We start from the raw sequence: 24,409 nt of genomic DNA on the forward strand, positions 1-24,409 counted from the left end.
ATATGAAAACAAAATCTGAACATGTGTGTACAACAGAGTGTGTGTGAACAGTGAGGGACCTGCCCTGTCAGAACTAGGCCGGGTTAGGCTAGAAACTGTTTCATAAGCTTAGCCTGACCTCCTTCTCTCTCTCTCTCTCTCTCTCCATCATACGCCGCCCTCCCTCTATCTGCTCTCACACTTAAAAACATTAAACTTGTCTATTTACAGTTACGTCTACACCCCAGAATGCTGTTGATTTTCTGCAGTTATTTCATAAGTTTGCACAGTAAGATGATTTCCCATAATATCAGTGGTTTGGCAGAATAGGAAGAAAAGGAGACACTCTAACAAACCACGTAAACATGTAAACACCCACGCCCACCTCACTGACTGTGAGGTGACAAGGGTCCCGTAACACTGGGTGTTAAATGACTGCTTGTGTGGGACTTAGAAAGTAATCAAAATCAAAGCATCCTGCCACACAGAATGTGTGCCGAACCCGCTCCGCAATAAATATAGCCTACATCTGGCATTAGGCTGGTATTTATGCAAATATAACTATTCCCCTAATTAAACCGCCGCCTTAACGTGGTAGAGTTGTTTGAGCAGCTTTTTTAGGCGGTCAGGGGCCAGAGGGGGTTCGGTTCGGGGACCACATTATATCATATCGGCTGTTTGCAGATGATGTTGTCTTGATGGCTTCATCAAACCAGGACCTGCAACATGCACAGGGGCGGTTTGCAGCTGAGTGTGAAGCGGCTGGGATATTCAAATATAGTTTGAAATGATCTTTTCATAAAGCTAAGGGTGCTTCATCTCCATTAGAGTGCTGTTTGTGGGATTTTAGAATTTGTAGGAACTGTTCGTGATTTTTGAAGTAACATTTTAACTGAACTGAACTGAACTGCATGTTAGATTTTGATTTTAAACTCCATAAACATGTCCTGTGCCCTGAGGTAAACATGCTTAAATCAAATATAGCTTTTACTGACAACAACTGTAATGATCATTTATTCTTAATTACAAAATTGGACATGTTTGGCAAAGTTATAATTTGGTTCTTTTCAAGATGATTATCCAAGCAAAAAGTCTCATAGCAAAAACCTCATATCAGTCTCTCATTCGGGTTGCTGTAGTTTCAATGCTGAAATCCAGTTGTTTTAAACCTAAAAGGACTCTCTCTGATCTGAATGGTCACTACCTAAACCCCAGCACCTGCAGACAATCAGTAATGAGTGCTAGTGCAGCCTCTGCAGCTCAGTGAGTGAATTCTGGAGGATCTGAACTTTGACATGAGGCACAAACCAGATACTGAGAACGAGAAAAACTAAGGCTCTGGGAACCCAGCAGAAGTGGGAAGTATTCTTACTTGAGTAACTTTTTTAAGTAACTGTACTTTGCAGAGTACTTTTCTAGCCGCATATTTTTACTCCTATTTGAGAAATATTTGAGTAAAAATTTTGGTTCCTCTTCCCACTGTGAGTGTCAAAAGCTTTATGTGACAATATGAAATTATTTGAACATTTGTGTTTCTTGCACCACTCAGATATGATTCAAATTACATTCACTTTAAAGTATAAATCATGGATGTTATGTTCAGGCAGTTACTCTTTAAGATACTCTTATTTGAGTACTTCATTATACTTCTACTTGAGTAATATTATTTTGAAGTAAGTAAGTTAATTTGTGAGTGTAGTATATTTATTAAAGCTGCAAGAGCACAGATTATACACAGATCCTTTAAAGGGTCCATATTACACTGTTTATGTAATTTTCCTGCTCTATGTTAATGTTGTTTCCTCATCAAAAAATGGTGCTTCCTTTCATTCACACACGTTAAACACACAAACAGAAAACACTCTGTTCCACCTTGTGATGTCATGTGGTAAAACAGGAAGTGCTCCACTGTGTTTTTAAACTCCATACACCTTCACTAGAATCGTTTGGATGATTTTGGCACTAGATTTGCCAAACTTTACAGAATAAAATATAAAAGGAGCTGTTAACTTTAAAACTACCAATTCATGGCGTCACAAGGTGGAACAGCGCATTTTGAGCTTTGAAGATGCAGACAGACTAATAATAAACAGTTACTCAAACACGTGTGAATAAAAACAAAACACAACTCCAGGTTCGTTTTTGAGACAATAACAACATTCCAACATGGATTAAAGCTCACGAGAGTCAATTCTGCGTAATATAGGACCTTTAAATGCCAGCTTGAATAATACTGAAACAAAAGGTATGTGGCGAACTGATGAATAACAGAGAGGTCGACAAATACAGACACTGGAGGGGAGCGAGAGGGAGGGGAGGGGGGGGGGGGAGCACGAGGAGCGCACAGAGGCGGCCTGTGGTCCTCCTCCTCCCCGGCAGCAGCAGCCGTAAAAATAGGGGAGAGGAAAAACAACGATGGCTGGAAAGATTAAATTCCTGGTGAAATAGGAAGGGCAGAGAGGGGAATGCAGCAGCAAGGGAGCAGGAGGACAGGGAGGAGCCAGGGAGGAGCGGGGAGGCTAGGGAGGAGCGGAGGAGAGGGGAGGAGAGGGAAGGAGCGGGGAGAGTGGGGACGAGAGAGGGAGGAGTGGGGAGGAGCCAGGGAAGAGCCAGGGAGGAGCAGGGAACCAAGAGGAGTGGAGGAGAGGGGAGGTCGAGGAGGAGCGGGGAGGAGCTAGGGAGAAGTGGGGAGGACAGGGAGGAGCAGAGAAGAGCTAGGGAGGAGCGGGGAGGCCAGGAAGAAGCAAGTAGGAGTCAGTGAGGAGTGGGGAGGCACCAGGGAGGAGCAGGGAGGAGCGGGGAGGCCAGAGAGGGATGAAGAAGAGGGGATGCCGGGGAGGAGCTAGGGAGGAGCCATGAAGGAGACAGGGAGGAGCCAAGAAGGAGCTATGGAGGAGAGTGGAAGAGCCAGGGTACTCCCAGGGAGGAGTGGTGGAGGGGGGAGGAGAGGGAAGAGCCAAGGAGAAATCAAGGAGAAGTCAGGAAGGAGCAGGGCGGAGCCAAGGAGCAGCGGGGTGGAACCAGAGAGGAGCCAGGGAGGAGCGGAGAGGCCAAGGAGGAGCCAGCGAGGAGCCTGGGAGGAGCCTGGGAGGAGTGGGGAGGAGCCAGGAAGGAGAGTAGAGAAGCTAGGGAGGAAGGGGGAAGGAAAGGAGGAGAGGGGAGGCCAAGGAGGAGCCAGAGAGAAGGTGGGAGGCCAGGGAGGAGTGGAGGAGCGGGGAGGTCGGGGAGGAGCCGAGAAGGAGCGAGACGCCTAAACATCATGACTCTATATAATGTTTATTAGGGCAGAACGATTTGGAAAAAAATATATGACTACAATTTTTGTGACAAACATTTCATTTGATTTCATTTGTGATTTCAGTTAAATTTGCAACTAATGTTCTAACGAGGGGATTCTGTTTAAAGTTCACATTTTAAATATGTCCAGGAGAATTGATAAAAAGACTGAAATATGAACTGATTACTGAAGTATGGCATGTATTTCACAACATGTCGGTACAGATCTAAACTAGAGGGTTAGCTGGTTTATGCAGAATACGACAGCATATTTTGTTGTTTTTGGAGGAAATATCTCAAAAATGGCAACCTTTACGATTCACCGATACAATTTTAAGATTTTGAATATGTTCTTGGTTAAGCTACATTCCTCAAGCTTGTCTAAAACTCACAAATAAAAAAGGGATTGTTGCGGAGAAGTACAAAGATACAGGAAACAAGGTGGGTCATGTGTCTTGCCCAAGGACTTGCACAACTACGGTATGGTGGGACTGGGGATTAAACCGTTGACCTTATGATCAGTGGGTGAACGCTCTACCAACAGTCGAAGTCAAGTTCAATTAGTCCAATGTATCAAAATGTTCCACAGTATGGCATTAAAAACTTTACACATTTGCTCAGTTACAGGCGTTTTATTGCTCAAATGTACCTCGAAAAACCTACAAGTTTAATGCCCTATGGTGGAACATTATAGGCTAAGCAACGTAGACGTGCATAAAAGGGGAGTGCAGATGTGTGTCGTCGCCCATTGTGTTCGGTTGAAGAACGAGGCTAGCAGTTATAGCAGCTAATCACCAGCCAAGTTTCACGTTTGGAAATCCGGGCGGGCGACTAAAGAGCCAATCAGGTGCGAGGCTGTTGAAGGTACACGCCCCCTCCCGCTCGCACCGTTGGTTTGGCAGTGGGCGGGTGTTTAGCAGCACTGTCAATCAAGCTAAGTTGCTAACGCCAGTGGAGCTGACCTCGGAGAGAAAAAGCACCTGATTGGTCTCTTATTAATGTTTTTGCAAAATAAAAATATCAGGATCAGGTAGAGCATATTAATTTGAACAATTTAAGACCAAAATGACATTTTTTTGGGACAGTTTTTCTTTGTTAAGTGAATTGGAGCCAGAGTCAAAATGAGCATGGGCGCACTTCCCATTTGGAACGCGGTGGCTAGCGCATTAGCTATGACCATTTATATATACAGTCTATGGTTGCAACCAAATGAAGCTCAACGCGGCTAACAGTTATAGCGGCTAATCTGCAGCCAAGTTCCATATTTGGAAATCTGGGCGTGCAACTAAAGAACCAATCAGGTGCGAGGCTGTCGAAGGTACACGCCCCCTCCCGCTCGCACCATTGGTTTGGTAATGGGCGGGTGTTTATCAGCAAAAAACGTACTCAACATTATATTAGAAAAAAAATGTATAAATATGCAAAACAACAACTTGAAGTGCATTAAAAGTCTCTGCCAAAATATTAACAGTCCTGTACCTCATTTTACCGTCTTAATTAGTAAAAGAGAACTAGTTTATTTAACAGTTTGCAGTGGTCCAAACTTATCGCTCACTTTGTGTACACATTCGTAGCACACCTATTCACTGTGAAGAGTTTATGAGCTCTTTCCAAAACTTCTTGAGACTAGACCTGATTTTTGGTAACAACTAGCATGCTAACAGCACGCTCCCTGGTTCGCGTATGATAAAAAACGCTTTATAATTAGATGCAGATGGCACACAGCGGACTCATTTTGACCCAAAGAGCTGCTTTTGCAATACATCTGTACTGGAGCAAGAGAAATTTCACTTAATTACATGGAAAAAACTAGTACAGCCCCTTTAAAAAATACAAAACAAAATCCTCTTCGGTTCTTTTAAAACATTCTTTGGTTCCCCTCGTTCTGTGTAACAATAGGTTTAAATATAGCCACTTTCTCATCACACACTCACGCTCTCGTACTTTGCATGTTAGATCCAAACCGCTGCAGAGGAGCCGGGATAAGGAGGAAGGAAGTGATTGCTGAGCGTTGGAATGACTAAACCCCCCTCCCTCTCCCCTCTTCTTCTCCTCCTCCTCCTCCTCCCTCTCTCTCTCTCTCTCTCTCACCCTCCCTCCCCTTCTCTCTCTCCTCTCTTTGCCTTCAATGAGTCCTGATAGAAATAACCCAACAAACTGGCTGATTGGCATCGCAAAAGCCCCCATTCATTTCGACGTGAGCGTGTGAATACGGAGGGCTCTGGAGTGATGGAAAATACAGGTTTGGGTTGTGACTGAACCCCGGACCCGTTATGGGGATGGGGGGGGTGTGATATGGGGAGAGGGGCTTCGTTAGGCTAATTACAGCTTAACTATGTAAATAAGGCAGTGTAAAGGGGGGAGACACACCCACCGCTTTTTCAGTGTCAATTAACCTAAGCCTCGAGAATCTACACCTAGCAATCTGCAGACATCTACACAGACACAGAGTTAGAGCTACACATTTACACTCATTTCTACTGATAAAAGTCATGAATTATACTAAGATCGTCCCGTAAACTATAGCAACATGACATATTAGACTTTCAATTTCAGATGGAGAGCCGGAGCCTTTTAACCTAGCTGAATCTGATTGGTCGAGGTGTCACAACAAGAAATCAAACTTTATTGTATCTGTTATTTAGCCATAGATCACTGTGTTATAATGTGGATATTTTAAGTCGCAGTACTGAACTAAAATGATGAAAAACAGGTAAAAGAAACAAGTTCGCTGTTGGAAAACTGGTGCCCACTGTCAGCGCCTCCCATGGATACCTGCAGATCACATTGGCGAGTGGAGGATTTTTTTCATTTGGACTAAAATGACTACGTGACACTGCAGAATCCTACGTGTATCACAGGTTAAGAAAGTAAAATTGGTGAATGAAATATGTACAGAGGAGTGGGCGTGTACCGGTGGAGGTAAAAACAGAGGTAGAGCGGAGCAATGGCGTGGATAAAGATTTCAAACATGAATGAATCACTCTGTATAAAACTTTGAGAGGGGAAACACCTATAACATGGTTAAAAACTACAAAAAGTAAATGTTTGCATAATCCAGTTGAGAAAAAAACCAAACGCTTCCCTTTCCCGATAAATATCATATATATTTCAAACAGACTGAAGTACGTCCGTCGGCGTCGCCATGTTTGTTTTTGATTTGTTCGGGCCCAAACCACAATGCTGCTCTGTGATTGGTCCAATCTCTGAACCACTGGTGACTCAGGCTGGGATGTGCTGTGCTAAGGCCTCTCATTGCTAGCTCAGTGCTTGGTATCTTAGCCCATACAGAGGTATAATACTCCCTACAACAGAATCAGTAACACTATCACAGTGTCTTGAGGGTTCGTGTCTCCAAGTCTGCTACGCAAAGTTAGGGGTCAAAAACTGGGAGAATCGCTGTTTTTGAAAGAAATAACCAAACTGAAAATCCAAAAATGTTTAAAGATGTCATTTTTTTATGTTCTCAGTGATGTATTGGATGTTGAACACTACCTCCATTTTTAAAAGCCATCTTGTAAAACTGATTTTTGTTCATTCGTTCACTCGTGCTGACCAAGAAGACATTCGATTTTGTACCAGTTTTTGTTTCATTTAAATGTGCAATATAATTTAATGGGATTAATACAGTGTGGCGACTAGTTTAGGTCTAAGAGCGTACAATGGGAAGATTCCAGGAAATAACATCTCCATGGAGACGAGCTCGGTGCGTAATGTTTCTGGAGCCATTAGACCATCTTCAGTGCATCTTTAAAAGCGAAGTAAATATTCAGAAAAAGAAGAGAGTGTTGATGCCCAAATGTGAGAGAAATACAAAAGAGGTTTACAGGTCTGTGAGGATGGACAGCATGAGATAAAGTGGTAGAAAATAAGTGTCATGTGACCAGGGCAGAGATGTGGGGATGTGGGACAGAACGAACCAAGATGGAGAGAAAGTGGGTCAGAGCCGAGGAAAGCACGAGGAAGAGATGTAAGAGGAGGAAGAAGAGAGGAGGAGGAAGAAGAGAGGAGGGGGGTGAAGAAGAAGAAGAGAGAAGGGGGAGCAGAAGGAGGAAGAGGAGAGGAGGAAATGAGAGAAGAAAAAAGAGGAGGAGGAGAGGGAAGAAGAAAAGAGGAAGAGGAGGAGAAGGAGGAGGAGAGGAGAAAATGAGGAATAAGAAGAAAGGCAGAAGAAGAGAGGTGGAGGAGGAGGAAAAGGGCAAGAGGAGGAGGAAGAAGAGAGAATGAGGAGGGGAGGAGGAAGAAGAAAAGAGGAAGAGGAGGAGGAGACAGAAAAGGAGAAAGAGGAGGAAATGAGAGAAGGAAAAAGAGGAGGAGGAGGAAGCGGAAGAAGAAGAAAAAAGGAAGAGATGTAAGAGGAGGAAGAAGAGAGGAGGAAGAAGAGGAGGGGGAGGAAGAAGTAGAAAGGAGGAGGAGGGGGAGAGGAGAAAATGAGGAGTAAGAAGAAAGGCAGAAGAAGAAAGGCGAAGGGGGAGGAGGAGGAGGAAGAAGAGAGAATGAGGAGGGGAAGAGGAAGAAGAAAAGAGGAAGAGGAGAAAAAAGGAAGAAGAGGAGGAGGAAATGAGAGAAGGGAAAATAGGGGCAGAGTTTTGGAGAGAGAAGGAAAGGAAGAGGTGAGGAGGAAGAAGAGAAGAGGACGGGGAGAAGAAGAGAGGAGGAGGGGGAGGAAGAGGAGGAGATGAGAAAATGAGAGGAAGAAGAAGAAAGGTGGAAGAAGGGAGGCGGGAGAAGGAGGAAGAGGAGAAGCAAAGTGGAGAAGAGAAGAGGAGGGGAAGAGGAAGAAACAGAGAAGAGTAGGAAGAGGAGGTGGAGAAGGAGGCAGAGGAGAGGAGGAAATGAGGGGAGGAAGAAGAGGCAAAGAGTAGGGGAGGGGAGGAGAAGAGAGGAGGAAGAGAAGGTGAGGGAAGGAAGAAGAGAGGAGGAAGAAAAAGAGAAGAGAAATAGAAGTGGTTAGACGAGGAAGAGGAAAGGAGGAAAAAGAGTGGAGGAGGAGATGAGGAGTAGAGAAGGAAGAAGAGAGGAGGAAAAGAGGAGAAAGAAGAGGAAGATGAAGAGAAAAGGAAGAGAGGTGAAGAGGAGAATGAGAGGAGGAAGAAGACAAGAGGAAGTGAGGAGGAAACAGGAGAAGAGGAGGAAAACAAGAAAGAGAGAATGAAAAATTAGTGGATGAAAGGAGGTGGAGGAAGAAGAAAAAAGAAAAATAGAAGTGAGAGAAAGAAGAGAGGAGGAAATGAAGAGAAAGGAGAGAAAAGGAGAACGAAAGAAAACTGAAGGAGAAGTGGAAATGCAAGAGAAGGAAGAGAGGAGGAAAGAGGAGAGGAGGAAGAAGATATCAGGAGGCGGTAGAGGGGAGGTGGATCAGAGGAGGGAGAAGAGAGAAGAGAAGGAGTAAAGAGAAGAGGAGGATAAAAAAGATGAAAGGAGAAGGAAGAGAGGGGGATGAACAGATAATGATGGTCAGAGCAGTGAAAAGCATGAAGAAGGGAAGAGGAAGAGAGGAGGAAGAGGAGGAGTATATAATGACATAATTATATCCAAACTGAACAAAACAGCAGAAATGATATACATACCTGTACACATTTACAAGCACCATTTTGAATCCTAACGATGCAGGTTAACACATACACACAGAGACACAAACACACACACGCACGTGCACACATACAGACACACACACACATACACCCCCCCCCCCCCCCACACACACACACCCACACACACACACACACACACACTGGTCAGATCAATAGTGCAGTTATGATGAGACTGAGACCTAAGCTCCAGAGAACAGAGCTGAGTGCAGAGGCTTATCCATGGTTACAGTGAGTACAAAGCCCCGCCTATTGTACAAGGCTCAGCCCACAAGCTTCACCCACACTGCTGCATGGCCATTTCTCAGAAATACACAAGAACAAGATACAAAACAACACACGATAACTTGACAAACCTGATATATGCTGATTGTGTTGTTTTAGCTCTCTGAAGGGGGAGTGACTTAGTGCAAAGAGCAATGGGAGGGGTACTCTGTGCATCAAAATGAAAATGAAAAAAATGTAATATGTTGTTTTCGGTGCATACAGCATTTTCAGAACAATAAAAGGTAACATGGTGATCTCAATGGTGATGTTACATGTTGGCAATTAATACCCCATAGAAGTGTATTATCCCCTCTTTAATAACTGTACATGTTACTTTAGATCAGGGGTGGGTAAACTTTTTGCCACATGGGCCACAAGGGGTATAAAATTTGACAGAGGGGCTGGGCCAAATCTCTAATGTATATATTACATTAGAGATTTGGTCTGTAACATGCAGCAAAGCATGAATATGCAAGGCTCATTGTACAAATTGTTTTCCAAATGCATTAATTTAATTAATAATTAATGTATTAAATTTCAGATATATAAACACACACAAGCAGAAAAACTTTGAACAAGGTTTACCCTTACCTATTTTAATATCATTTGGTCACGTTTGGCGGGCCAGATTAATAAGCCCAAAGGGCCGTGTGTGGCCCCCGGGCCGTAGTTTGCCCATGTCTGCTTTAAACAGTTGTACTAAACATGGAGGTCTGGGAAGTGAACAGATACAATACTTGAACTGCTCTAAAGCTGTAACTGTGAGTGGTATCAGTCTTTGCTTTAGTCCCGTTAGCTTTAGCCTCTACTGACAGCACACACATTTTCTTTTTAGGATATTAATTCTGCATTTTTGGCATTGATGCTAATTATAAGTTTGCATTTACTGACAGAAAATGAAATGTTGTGTCAAATTAAATCCTTTCCATTACATTTTGCCTAAACACTAAAATCTTGCGCTCTCCTTATGTGGTACGTGTATCCCCTTGTAAAAAGACAGGCGTGCAGCGCTCACATAAATGTACCCTCCTCTGTCCTACTCTGCTCTCTCTCCCTCACGCACACACATGCACGCACACGCACACACGCACGTGCACACTCCTACGTGCACACTCGCGCTGTGCACGCTGACAGGAGCGCGTGCAGACAGACAGTCAGCTGTGCCCTTCCCAGAGCAAGAAACGCAAAACACAACACACTTTAGCACTCACACACACACTTTAGCACACACGCACACGCAAACACACGCGCGCGCAGGTTCCACACGAACCTGCTCCAGCCTCAGCGCACACTCTTAAAGGGACAGTGCACTCTCTCCACACTGATAGGAACCAGCACATGTGGCCGTGTGAGGAATGGTGCATCTGCAGCCTGGACCACGCGCTCAGACTTCTATAAGACATGGTCTGAGAGAGGAGCCGGGCTGAGGGCGCGTGTACAGAGCCTGAAGAAACAGGTCGTTGGGAGCCTACATGTAGCTTTATGGCACATAAGCCTTGTGTTTGGTAAACATCTTTTTAATGTCAGGATAACTCTCAAGACTCCACATGTTCCACAGCCTGGTGCTGTTGTGTTGGGTTTAATAGTGAAGAGCAGCTTTACTGGACTGGGGGCCTTCAACATTAGCTGCAGACATATAGGCTTTAGTGTTTACCCAATACTTCAGATCAAATGTATTCTTGCTATAAATAGCAACAATTGGGATACAAACTGAGTTGGTAAGGTTCTTCAGGCCTCTGACCTGAGAAAACCGCTTTAATAGGAAAAGGCCATTGTTCCAGATGGATATAAGCCTCAGGACAAACAGCCTGAATGAGAAAAGGCAGTTTTGGGCCTTGGTCTAATGTGGGCCCTACCTGATGGCCCTTGATGGAATATTCTGTTATTCAATGGTTTTGTCCAAGTATTGTACTCTAGTCAGAGCAGATATGACTAAATCTGATGTGAACCCCTTCATATGAGTAATCATTGTTGACCTATGGCTGACCCTCAGTGTTTGGAGTAACATATGAAACCGTCTGAGCCTATGTGTTGTTGTTTAGAGACTAACACTCTGTGTGTAGGCTGAGCGTGGATGAGCCGGCTCTTTTCACCACAGTGAAGAGCTTAAATCTGTCTCATCACACAAACATACGTGTCATGTGCGGCCTAAAGTTGAAGGCCTACAGAACAGAACTTGAACTTGAGCGAAGTTGACTCAAAGTGCGGCGCTGTCGCTTTAAGAAGCCCCCACCGTCGCACAGCGGAGGGGGGCAGCCCGACTCCCGGAACAGCGATTGAAAAAAAAAAAAGCTCCACCAGTGGACGGTTTCAAGTGGCCCGGCTCAAGCTCCTGATTTGTGGGCAATGTTGGGGAGGTAGAAAAAACGGAGCGGAGCGAGAGAGAGCGCGGAGAGACAGGACACAACACTCACTGGAGCTATGGAGACACTGGCTTTTCCACGGAGCTTTCTTTGACAGGTGCCGAGTGGGCTCAGTTAAAGTGTCACAACAGCCTCCAAGATGTACGGCAAGGGTAAAGGAGCCGTGGTCCCCTCCGACAGCCAAGCGCGAGAAAAGTAAGTACCAGCAGCCTGTCCACAGACACTGGAGAGGCGCATCCTCTGCGCCTCAGCCCGAGCCCCGCTGTGGAGCCGGGGACCCGAGCCGGGGGACCCTGTCCTCCAGGCTGTGTGGATCGGGGAGCTGAAGTTGTGTCCCGGGCTGTGGCACACTAAAGTGGCGGTGCACAGCATCCTCAAACTCGGGCAGAGTGCTAAGTTAGCTGGGAGCTAGCTCCGCTGGTGCTCTGCTCTGTCCCAGCAGCAAACTCCGGAAAGTTGCAGCTGTAGTTGAGCAGAGTGTGCAGACGCACATGTGTGCAGAGGCACATGTGTGCACGGGGAGGCAAGTCTGAGCTCACGGTGAGGTTTGTGCAGAAACAGAGCCGGGGATCCCGGTGCTCCTCATGCTCCTCACACCGGGAACAATGCGCGTGGAGAGGCGCTGGGCATTGTGGCTGCTTTGTGTGGCTAGGACAGAGTACAGGGCTAAAATAGAGTACAGCTGTTGAGACCTTTGTTTCTGAAGTGATCATGAACATACCACAGGTCTGTTCGAAACGAGCCGGTGTTTGCATTGACAGTGTCCACGAGGAGAGGACTGGAGCCGGGCAGAGGCGGCTCTCTCCTCCATAACTCCTGTGGCCCTGGTGCTGCTGTGGAGCTGGAGCTCCGCGGCTCACACCGGTACAGAACTCTGTGGAGCTGGTGCCAGATGAGCAAACACCGGGACCTGTGAGCCTGCATGGCTCTGTTCTTGTCATTAGAGTTAGCGTTAGCTCCGAGCTCAGGAGTTCTTTGTCTGCTGTGGAGCATGGAGCCTGTTGTTCGCTCTGGAGACGGGCGCACTCCGCTCTCTGCCGCTCTAGTTCAGTCTGCTCCGCTCCTGATGGACCAGCCCGGGCTGCAGACGCACCATGACACAGGGCACATTACACCGAGGACTAGTGCCGTGACCGTGGGCTTTAATAGTGTTAGGAGCAGTGTGTAAAAGGTTTATAGGAGTTGTTGTTCCCTCACAGTTCACTCACCCCGGGGTAAATAAGAGGTGAGGGGTTGCACACAGGTGAGCCTTATGGTGCTGTGTGTGGAACAGTGGCCAGGCAGGGGACCTCCAGGAGCACAGCTCAGTGTTTTTGTGGACATCAGCAGGTCTTTAGCTCCATGCTTCTCCCACAGCTCTGCTCCACACTGTCCCCCATGCCTTAGCCCTCTCCTCTCATCCCTCTCTTCCCTCCTCCACCATCCTTCACTCCTGTGTTAAATTATTGAGGCGACCGGCAATGGCTCCGGCACCAGCCCAGAGCCTGGGACTGAAGGAGGACACTGGAGAGGAGATGTGGTGGACCCTCTCATCCATCTTTAACATGGGGCTTGTCTGTGTCTCTGTTGGTCTTTAGCTGTGCAGGTACTACAGTAGTAATGGCTCTTACAATAGTGCAACTAGTTTGAATGTAGTTTAACAGATAAGATACTTTAAATTGCAGTATATTGTATACTTTGTAAAGATGAAAGTTGTTCATTCAGTACTTGTTGGGTTAGCATAAAAAAGTTCAGAAAGGTCAACAATGAGTAAAAAGTTATTAGCTAGTTTTCTAAAGCGCTTTCATTTTAAGATATTGTGATAAAAATGGCAAATGCAACTCCCGAATGTGTGCATGTGAAATGGCTGAAAATGAGGTCTACCTTTTGGCATCAGATGTAGAACAAGCAAGCAAAAACAGATTTCAATTTATTGAATTTTTTAAACTCTAAATTTCTCACCCATCTACTGCATACTTCTTCCTATTAACTTTGTCCCTACACAGGACCCATACTAAGGCTGCATGAATAAATGTATTGGAAATTTCTGGCAAGTATTGTGATTAGATTTGTGATTTATGTTTAAAAAGTAGGATTCTTGTATACAACTCCAAGAGTGTTAACAATCGAGAGAGGACTGTGATAGAAACTGACAAACTAACACAAGAATCCCATGTATCCCGTGTTTGTAAAGGTCCAAACTACAAGTACAACACTGCAGTTGTCCTGGAGATATGCAAAATTAGAATATCAAGTATATCATCTAAAAATAAAAATTATTAGAAAAAGCTGTCAGCTGAAACATCTAGCGTAATCTCCCAAGTGATATTTCTGCACTTCTGTGATTAATCATATGACCCATTCATGTTTTGTGGGATACTTGAACCTCAGTCAAGACACATTCCTGATGCATATTTAAAGGGCCCATGTTGCTTTTTCAGATCTATGTTATAATGTTGTTTCCTCATTACAAACATACCTGGAGTTGTGTTTTGCTTCATTCATATTTAGACTAAGTCCTTATCTCTCAGAGAACACTCACCACACTTCACCATGTGATGTCATGTGGTAATACAGGAAGTGCTCCAGTGTGTTTTTAAACTCCACAGACTAATAATTAACTCAAACATGTGAGAATGAAACAAAACACAACTCACAACTGTGGGAATGTTTTTGAGGCGGTAACAACATTCTAACATGGGTTAAAGCTCACGAGAGTCAGTTTAGTGTAATATAAGACCTTTTAAATATCATTTGAATATTGTTATGGAGATAATGCAAAAAAAAAAAAATTGAAATTGAAATATACATTTTTGTCAATATTTCCCACCCCTACTTGCAATCCTAACCCATCCCAGCCTCCTCTCTCCCTCCCTGGGCTGTCCTGCACCTCTCCGGCCCCTCTGACTTCCCCTCTTCCTTCTTCCTTCTCCCTGGTTTTAATAATGCAGTGAGCCAGGTGCGCGCATGCTCTGCCCCCTTTACAAGCGGGACAAAAACACACACCACACATAAAAGTTTCATAGAGGGCCTCTCAGGGGGGGATCCACGCTGTGATCCAACAATCCCCAAGCCGAGGAGCAGAACCGAGGCCGTAGCTGCAGCCTACAAGTCCAGCTTTTGCATGAGGTGAAGTAGCTAACAGCAGGTGAAACTGTAAAGACGATAAACATCATCAATATTTGACGGATTTTGCGGATCCTAAAATGCCCCATGAGTAAACAAATGCTAACTTACCTCTAACTGTTGCGATATAAGCTAGTTGCATGTGATGGGTGTTGAAGGTGTTGTACCTGATTTTTATTGTCTAACATGACAAACAGAACTTAATTTAATTTTTTTGCCGTAGTCCAAAGTTATTCCTTATTCCCAGTAACACTAACAACAACTAGCATGCTAACAGCCTTACTTCCTGGTTTGCGGCCGAATAAAAACTCTTAATAATTGGATTCAGACAGCACACGTCAATGTCATTTTGACGCAAAAGAACTGCTTTTAAATATCGGTCCTGGGGGAAGACAAGTTGTAATTTTGACAAAGACCTTTAATTCAGTCTTTTAAAGGTCTATTATGTAACTTTTTTTATTGGAGCGTCTACCCCCGATTGTTTCTATTGAGCTGTTATTGCTTTGCCTCGAATGCTCTACAGCATGGCATTAACCTTCTCTATCTCCACGACAACAAGTAGACAACGCAACCACCAGACCCAGTTGCAGTTGCACGTCAGATCTGTGGAGAGGCGATGCTCACTCACAGCAAGAATTCATGTTTTTTTTTTAAAGTGTCCCACCAGAAAAGTTTCATAATGCAAGTTTTAAGATTACGTAAGGTGCTATGAGATACGCCTTGGTGCTCTGATCCAGACAAGTAGTTTATATTATTATTATTTTATTAAATGCACCATCGTCTTTCGGCTCTGATTTCCTGACAGAGACCGACTGATTGGAACGAAGTGTATTGTATCCAGCTCTAGTTACTTCTGTTTATGGTTAATATTGTTTACTTGGTCTGTTCACAACTTAATGAGTCACTGGCAGCCTCGCTTTCATTAGCTGTCCGAGGGCAGCTGTGGCTACAGTACAGTTGCACCACCGTCTATGGAGTAAATGAATAATGCACCGCACTTTGGGTGTCTTAAAAAGCGCTATATAAATCTAATGCGTTATTATTTTAAATTTGGCAAAGACACATTGAGGTAAGTGGTTTGTTTGAGTTGCAGTATTGGAACTTCCTTTTAAGGCTGTAGTCCTTTACTCATTCAGTCTATTAATCGATTGATGGTGTTTAGGGATGGGACTTCTTAAGTTAAAAAAGTGTTGGTATATGATGTATTGCTCCTTGTCCTACTTTGGTGTGGAGAGATTTGGTGACACAAAGATAAAAAAGCAGTCTAAAGTTAGTTAGGCACACATGGATTTAAATATCATTAAATATATTACTAACTACTGTAGGCTTTTGATATGTGGTTTGACCAAATATAATTATAGAATGGATTTTGTTTGCAATTTTAGCCAATAATGTGCTTTTGCTCACCAGTCACCTGCGTGGGTTTGTATGAAGACGACGTAATGACATTCATATCCGCGTCATGCAGCTGTGCGCATCTGACGCAGCGAGCAGCCAAACAAAGTGGATATATAGGAGTACCATTTCATCCTCTGAGCCATTTGGACAAGTTTGAAGAAGAAAACGTGCCACTTTCAAACACGTCTTTTACAACGCCATGTGCTTTTTATTTTTGCTTTTGATACAAGCCATTCAGTTTAATTGTGGCCTCAGAGAGCGCATTTTCTCAGCGCGAAACACACAACACATTTCGCAAACCCTTGGCTCTTGCTATATATTTAGTACACGCATGAAATTAGCACCGTTTAACAAGTAAATCTCCAGCATGTGTACGCACCTGTGAGTAAACAAGTGTGTTCTGTGGATGCAGTGGAAAACCATTTGGCACAGTCAGACCATGCACCTCCTTTCTTTACTATAATAAAATATACTATGTCTGATACACGGACACTATATCAGCTCTGAACTTTTATTATACTTTTAGCGTAAAGGCTAGCGGGTTAGCTCTTAGCTCTGTGCGTGTTTAAGGGTGCGCATGGGTGCTCCGTGGCAGTCTGCTCTGGTGCAAGCAAGGGTCAAGCGGCGAGCGAGGATACAGTTCAGGCATAAGAACCACATAAAGAGCACATTAAGGGACTAAAACAGCATTACTGTGAGGGGCACTGCTTTTTCTACAGACCCAGTCAAATGAGGTGCATTTCAATACCGTGATATACCTTAATACCACTTTTCCATTCCTAATGCTGTCTCAGATGACCAAATTTTAACTAGTTGGCTAATTATTATTACGATTATACGGTTTTCATGGACCACAACTGAGAGGAGAGTACACAGAGAGCTAGCTGGAGTTTTGGGAGTGACTCGACAGTTTAATCTGCCTTTTGATTTATGGAGATACTGTTTACTAGTACTAGAACTTCTCCTCTTTTAGTCTTTTGATTTAGGTCATTTTCAGATTTTGTTGGGACAAGTTGAGTGGGAAGACGGTGAAACAGTTAAAATGTGCCCAAGAACAAGAGATTTGAACCTTCTAGACCTTTAGTTTACCTGAAATTATCTGGATTAGTCTCTTCAAGATGGACTTTAAAAGTTTCTGGATTACCACCTGATGACATCATACAGTGGGTCCAAGCATTTTAAGATCTCAAGAGGGACACAAATTTGCCACGTTACTCAAACATGAATAAAACAACTCAAGGTTTGATGAAGAAACAACCTTAAGTAACAGCTCAGTTTAGCTACAACAAGTATTCTAACCTACCCTTCAGAGTTCTTTGTAGTTTAGCTAGTTTGTGTGAAAGTGTGAGTCCAGCGCTGCACTCTACACCAGCGGTCAGACACAGCGTTGTGACCTACAAATTGCCAGAAGCCTCAGAAAGTGGTCAGATTCCCTAAAGTGCTCAAACGTGTCTTTAGCCCCAGGTTTGTTCCGGTTTGGTCCTCCTCGAGTAACTCTCCTCTTCACCAATGTTTACAAGATCACCTGCTTACGGCATGGTTGGGGATTTTGGACAAAAGCAAAAATTTGTTTCGATTTTTCTGCAAGTTTTGCGATTCGATTTTCAGTTAATAGTATTCAGAACATTTTAAACATGAGAAGAAGAGAGTCAAAAGTACTAAAACTAGTATCGAAACTAGATACTCATATGAGCAGGTATCAATACTAAAAAGTAATATTCACAGGACAGAAATGAACCTTTCCTGAATGATCTTTAGCTGTATCAGTACAAGTATAAGACACATAGACTCGTATACGCCCATAGACCACTGTGGCACCAACCTATTTCCTGAGTTTATACCATACGCCTCTGTGTCGGTTTTATTGGCTGTTACCATAGCGCTGGTGATGTTTTGTGGTTACGATATGAAAGAGCAGCTCTGACACCACACACCACTAGTGAGTGAAGAGAAGCTAATCGGGTCCGAAATTGGGCAAATTGTCCCGTGGAGTGTGGTGAGCTTTAGTATCAAAATCGAGTTTGAAATTGTAATATTGTGACATAAGTCTAAACTTTAGGTACAACAATAAGAATATGTTATAGTGCTAAATGAATATATGAACATGGATGACCTAATAAATAAATGAGTACTTTGGGTTTTTTTTGTTCCTGGAGGCTGCGATCACAGAGGCACAAATGTACATCATTCACGGCTTAGTGGAGGTGTGACGTCAAAGATGACCTGCTAGATCATCAGAGGAAGATGGAGCCAGGTTACAGAGTTGACCCACGTGGCAAATGGACCCAGAGTGCATGTGGCTGAAGGCGTAATAGTAATCACTACACTGAGGAGTAGATATGATTTTGAAATTTGCTTACAAAAAAAGCTAGCAACTTTGAAATGGAAAAGTTTAAAAAACACTGTGCAAGATGGAGTGATAAGGCGGTCAGAGCTTATGAGACTACCGCCCCTAAAACCAGTGCTTCTTACATGCCTGTTGTTAAGCTGAAAAACATTTACAGAACTTCTTCTTAATGTCCATATTACAGAAAATATGAAACTTTACGTTAAAGTACTTAAAAATGTCAAAGAAAAACCCAACTACTTTATATTAAATGCTTTACAGTGGTCCAGTTATTTCTCACTTACCTTATGTAATCCTTGCATCCTAGTTATTCACAGCAATGAGTTTATAAGCACTTTTCAGAACTCCCAGAGCGGCTCACGGTAATGTCAGCAATATTAATAATGTTGTAATAGAAACATTGTTACTATGTTACTTATGCATCCTATGTTAACACTGCACTTCCTGATTCTCTTGACAGTTGAAATGCTTTCTAATGACAGAGCTGTTTATTCATATTTTTGTACTGGGGCACGATACCTTTTGCTCAAATACATGGAAACCAACATGCTTTTTAACCAAACAATTGGCACATAATTAGCCGGTTAGCTAGCAGATAATTTGTTATTTTGCTGTGAGGCTGAACGATTACAGCACATTAAAAAACGTCTAGAATGAGTTCACAGTGCTCATTCGGGAACTTTAAAAAGAGAGTGAAGACTGAAATATGAACTGCTAACTAGACCTTGTACAAAAACACATGGATTTCAAAACTACAGAGTTAGCAGTTTTTCTACACAGGAACATATGAAGAGGTTATTACGTTCTCTGCAAGGAACATTATACTACCAAAAATAATTTTGGGATTTCTCATATTGCAATTTTGATTTGATTGCGACTCAAGTGTGTGTGGAGAGGTTGCCCTAGACATTGGCTGGGGCCGAGTCTATGGTTAGCCTGTCAGTCTGACTCCATAGTGCTCTATATGTGGAGCTGTGAAGTGCATTGATGAGGCCTGGGTTTATATCGGGCTTGCACGCGTGTTCACATGTTGGGGACATGTGCGGCTAGGTCATGGTGGACAGATCTTTGCTAATATAAACTAGCGTACTATTGACACTTCAGTAGTCCATTAGGTCTGTGCAGGTCTAAGGAGCTTTTGATTGAAAATGATTTTTTAAACTGCAAACATGTTGTGAAAAGCATATTTGGATTACTGAATTGTTACGGGTTATCATTACAAGACTAAAAATATTGGAAGAATGCACATATATCACCTGAAATTGGGACTAAACCTGAGCAATGCTACGTCAGGACTAGAACAGCACCAAGGTCTACGTCTGGACTATTGTTGTCACCATACTAATATTTCAAACTCAATTTTGATACTCAAAAAAAAAAAAAAAACTGTGAGGAATAGACTCAATGCTCAGTACAGATTCCAATACCATGATAATACTAAAAAACACTCTTAATTTAGACAGTAGAATGTCTTTTCAACATTAAATGGTAGTACTTTCTTTTATCTTTCCATGTGGCCTTATATCTGTGTAATCCCTCAGTCGTCCAGGTAGGTGCCATAGTGTCCATGGGCGTATACTAGTCTACGTGTCTTATACTTCTTACAGCTCAAGATCATTCTAAAGCTGTTCAAGAAAGGTTATTTTATATGCTGTGACTTTTTAGTGTTAATAGCCGCTAAAATGAGTATCTAGTTTCAATACGAGTATCAATTAGTATCTGATCTTCGATACCGTTGACAACCGTAGTTGGACTAAACCATTAGACCCAAATCCGTGTGATCCGTGGGGTGTGTTCACACTCACTGGACTACACTAGATTGGGACTAAACTGGGACCAAACCCAGAAACTAAACATGAACTAGTTCAGGACTTAAACGAAGACTGGAGCAATTACAAACTTAAGCCTACATTCTTGACAAAACTGGGCTCAAACCAGGACCAAATCAAGTGTGAATGCATCCTAAATCTGAAAGGTTGAAAAACAAGTAACAAAATAGTAGGGAGTATTATAGAAGAATGGATATTGATAAGAGTGAATGAAAGTGATGTAAATATTTCAGTAGTTTTATTATATAATCACAACAATGGTCAAAATGACATGTTTTAAGTCGTCAGTTCACCAGTTCTATATGTACATGGCATTTGAATAATTGTGTCAAATATTTGCATAGTCCACAAGAAGTGGGCAAAAGCTCTGTGTAATGGCCACTTAGCCCTCGACCTCTCTGGCTATATGCAGACGGGATATGCATATTGTGTGTTAATTATGGAGAATAATATTCAGAAATGGTGGTTTTCCTAGGCCCGGTAAAGCAGTGCACACGGTCTAAATCTTTTCAGCTATCAGTGTCATTTAGTTATTTAATGTAAAGTAAAATACAGTACAGATACTTTTGTAAAAGCAGTTCTTGGAGTCAAAATTAGACTTCTGTGTGCTGTCTGCATCTAAAGCGTTTTTATTCACTGTGAAGTAAGGCTGCTGCGCTGTTAGCATGCTAGTTGTTGTTAGCAATATTGTGATGTCTCTAATCTCTAAGTTATGAAACGTGCTTATAAATTCATTGCAGTGAATACTTAGGATGGTTAGAAAAGGAATAACTTTGGACTTGGAAATTATTTCAAATGTAGTAGTTCTGTACAGCCTTAAACTATTTGGAAATTATATTACATAAAACACAAAAACACTCTTTCTGTGTAAAACCTGCTAACCCTGTCGTTACTTTTTACCTCTTTTAAACATCTTCTAAAATGCATGAGATTTTTGTATTAGTTAAGCAGTTCAGATGTCAGTCTTCTCTCAAATGTTAATTCTCCTGGATGCGCTAAAAATGTGCACTGCTAACAGACTCCCACCATTAAAACATAAATTGCAAATCTAATCGCAGTGCTTGACAGAAAAATTTGCATATTCAAAATCGAGCAACCATACAGCGAATGGTGCTAAAACATGGCTACCAACACTTAAAATATTCCAACTTTTCTCTAAATTAATGTTGTCACGATACTAAAATTTCACTCGCTTTCGATACTAAGGAATAGACTCAATACTAGTTCCAATACCACGGTGATAATAAGAAAAAAATCTGTATGTAGACAGCATATTTTTAAACATTTTAAAATGGTAGTACTTTCTTTTATTTTTCCATGTGGCCTTATATCAGTGTAATCCCTCAGTCGCCCAGGTAGGTTCCATAGTGGTCCATGATCTTGAATGATCTTGTTCTGATACAGCTCAAGATCATTCTAAAGCTGTTCAGGAAAGATTCATTTCTGTCCTGTGAATGTGACTTTTTTAGCATCTACACCTCCTTAAATGAGTATCTAGATTTGATGCTAGTTTTAATATCGATTACTATCTGATTTACGATACTTTTGACAACTCTACTCCAAATTGTTATAAATAAAAGTACAGTAGACAGATCAACCAACCCTGAGAGTGCATAAAAGAGACTGATTATGTGAAGCGTGTTTCATTGATCATGTATCGAGCCTCACACGCTGCATGTAGATCCTCCCATTAGAACACTATGGGATTCTGTCATAGCGCACTACACTCCATTCATGCCCTATTAACAGACAATTAAACATGACTTGGTGTACTGTAGGGGCTCTCATGCTGGCTAATCGACCCAGACTATTGCCTTATTTTAATAATTACTTTTCAGTTGTCTGTGCTGTGCCAGCCCCACACTGCCAGCTCTCGGCCTATGTCATATCATCTAACCTTGTAATGCACTTTGAGTATCTAGTCATTAAATACGGTTTATTATTGTATTTATTAAATCCCCCTTTTGTTGTGTCTGCAGGTTGGCGTTATATGTATACGAGTACCTGCTACACGTGGGAGCCCAGAAGTCCGCACAGACCTTCCTATCCGAGGTAAGACCAACGCAATGTCTTCATTTACCTATGTAGCATTTGAATTTACACGTTTTCTAATGAAGAGTATAATTTAACCATTTACCCTCTACATAATCTGCAGCACTGATCACAATATAAAGTAGGTATTTAGTATTAAGTTATAGCAGATATTTCACATTTATTTCATTGTAAACTGCAATATTGATCTAAAATGGCTTGCTTCCTGTTCAAAACTGTGGAATTGGTCAGTCTCGCCTCTTCAGAGTGACATTCCACAATGACGACCAGTGGATTATCATTTAGGTTAGGGTTGTCACGGTTAAAGAATTTCCCTTATGGTAACTTTACATGCCACGGCACCGCGATGTGCAGTGTATGTGGTATAGCACATAGGCCCATAATAATACATGTACATTGGGGTTGGACTTGAAAAATGGCGATACAAAACAACAGCCAGGCCTGAGTGACAGACACACAAAAAGTCACTTCTGTTCACTAAATGTAGTTTTAGAGACAAGTTATATACTATTATTATGTTATGTTATACCGCTGTGCTGCACTTTACTCATGTGGGAGGAGCTTGTGGACACTTTTCGGCTCCGTGGGCAGAACGCAGGTGCTGAGCCAAACTTCTGATGGTTTTAGCACTGCCCGTTGAGTGGATTTACATTCACGTCTCTGCAACTTGGAGCTGCGTAAACATGAATCGGTTCGTAGGTGAAGAGTAAAATTACGCAGACCATGTACATAGAGCCTCATTAACCTTTTAAGGACTGAGCACATTATAGACCAGTATAGCTCGCGTAGACTTTTATTCTTTTTTAGCCATAAAAATCATGTTAAAGGAAGTATCAGAATGTAATGCATTTTTTTCACACAACTACCTCTATTTTACATATCCATCCTTATTTTTCCGTGGATGCATCGAATAACACCTGCGCTCTGATTCGTTGTCTTTGAGGGACAACGTAAGCAGATTACCGTAATGACAGTAAAATATTTAAATAGCCTCATGCCTCTGCTTTGAGATGCCGTTTGAATTTACATGAGAGCATAATTGGTTGCGAAGTTACGGTAATGGAAAGTTCGCAACCGCGCTCTATCGGAGACGTTAGCATCCGACACTATAGGGTTAAAATGCAAAATGAGGTTACCACGGTCACATGAGCCCTTGATCATACCATGGTTTTGCAATATTTACCACGACAGCCTTCGTTTAGGTCTGTGAGTTTATATTGTTAAAACATTGCTACATGGCATCTTTGAACCTTACATCTATTACCTGGACTCTGAATAATTGCAAATATGTACAGAGCAGTGGGTGGGGTTAGGTGGTAGGTGAAAACGGAGCACCCACACTCAATGCAATACAGATTTACTCATGTATGTAGGAACCAATCTAAATACAACACTGTGTACAGCTTATGACAAGGGATCACCAATATAATGGTTAAATGAAAGTTAAAATAAATGTGAAATAATATCCCCTTAAAGTAGTTGCTTCTGTGCCTCCTGTATGTTTAGTTTACCGTTTTCTTATTTATTTATATATATATATCTTGGCTAACATGTCTAGTATTGCCACTATCTACTGTCATTTTCTCACATTATAGAATAGAACCAAAAGCGTATGCTCCCACCACCTCTGTGCTGTGGGGACATACAGCGGAGCCTAAACACGGTTAACATGATTACAGGGCACGCGCTGTTACATCAATCTTTCATGGAAATCCGATAAAGCCACGCTAGATCATGCTCGCTGTCCGGCCCGCTCAGACCAGGTGCGAACAACAACCGATGCCGTCATACCCTCTCCCCTGCAGATTTACTTTGTCTCCCCCTCCTAAGCTCCGACGCTTAAGCCTCGCTGGTACGTTAGTGCATTGTAACAATACAGGAAGCTCCTCTATATTTTTAAAGTCCATACAACTTTACCAGACGTTTTTTTTTCTAATCATGTCTGTGTTGTCCACCTTTGGGTCAAGCTGTTTTCGCCCGAGTATAGACCTAAAATAATCAAGTTTTAGACCTGGTGTAGAGCTGATGGTACGCAGAAGGCTCACCATTTCTGAGGGGGTGTGAAAAGTTTGAGCAGCACAGACCTTTTTTTAAATAAAACATTTTATAAAAGAGTTTTCATAAAAAAAAACCCAACATTCTAATATGCTATCATGTTTTTCCCTCATCCAAAACATGCCTGAAGTGGTTTTATGTCATCCA

At 42.5% G+C, this 24,409-nt stretch overlaps 1 protein-coding gene across 2 annotated transcripts in view; it reads left to right on the forward strand.

Moving 5' to 3' along the window:
- The first annotated feature begins 11,387 nt into the window (after window positions 1–11,387).
- zgc:110158 (uncharacterized protein LOC553590 homolog) overlaps window positions 11,388–24,409 on the forward strand; it is a 43,302-nt gene continuing 30,280 nt past the window's right edge. Inside the window, exons 1-2 of one of the 2 annotated variants that reach the window (XM_033988124.2) lie at window positions 11,388–11,671; window positions 22,135–22,207. In XM_033988124.2, coding sequence (XP_033844015.1) covers window positions 11,616–11,671; window positions 22,135–22,207 — 129 coding nt within the window. In that variant the 5' untranslated portion in view covers window positions 11,388–11,615. The remainder of the gene's footprint in view (window positions 11,672–22,134; window positions 22,208–24,409) is intronic. The other variant, XM_033988125.2, reaches the window with a different exon arrangement.

Source organism: Periophthalmus magnuspinnatus, chromosome 22, assembly GCF_009829125.3.
Source record: "Periophthalmus magnuspinnatus isolate fPerMag1 chromosome 22, fPerMag1.2.pri, whole genome shotgun sequence".
NCBI lineage: Eukaryota > Metazoa > Chordata > Actinopteri > Gobiiformes > Gobiidae > Periophthalmus > Periophthalmus magnuspinnatus.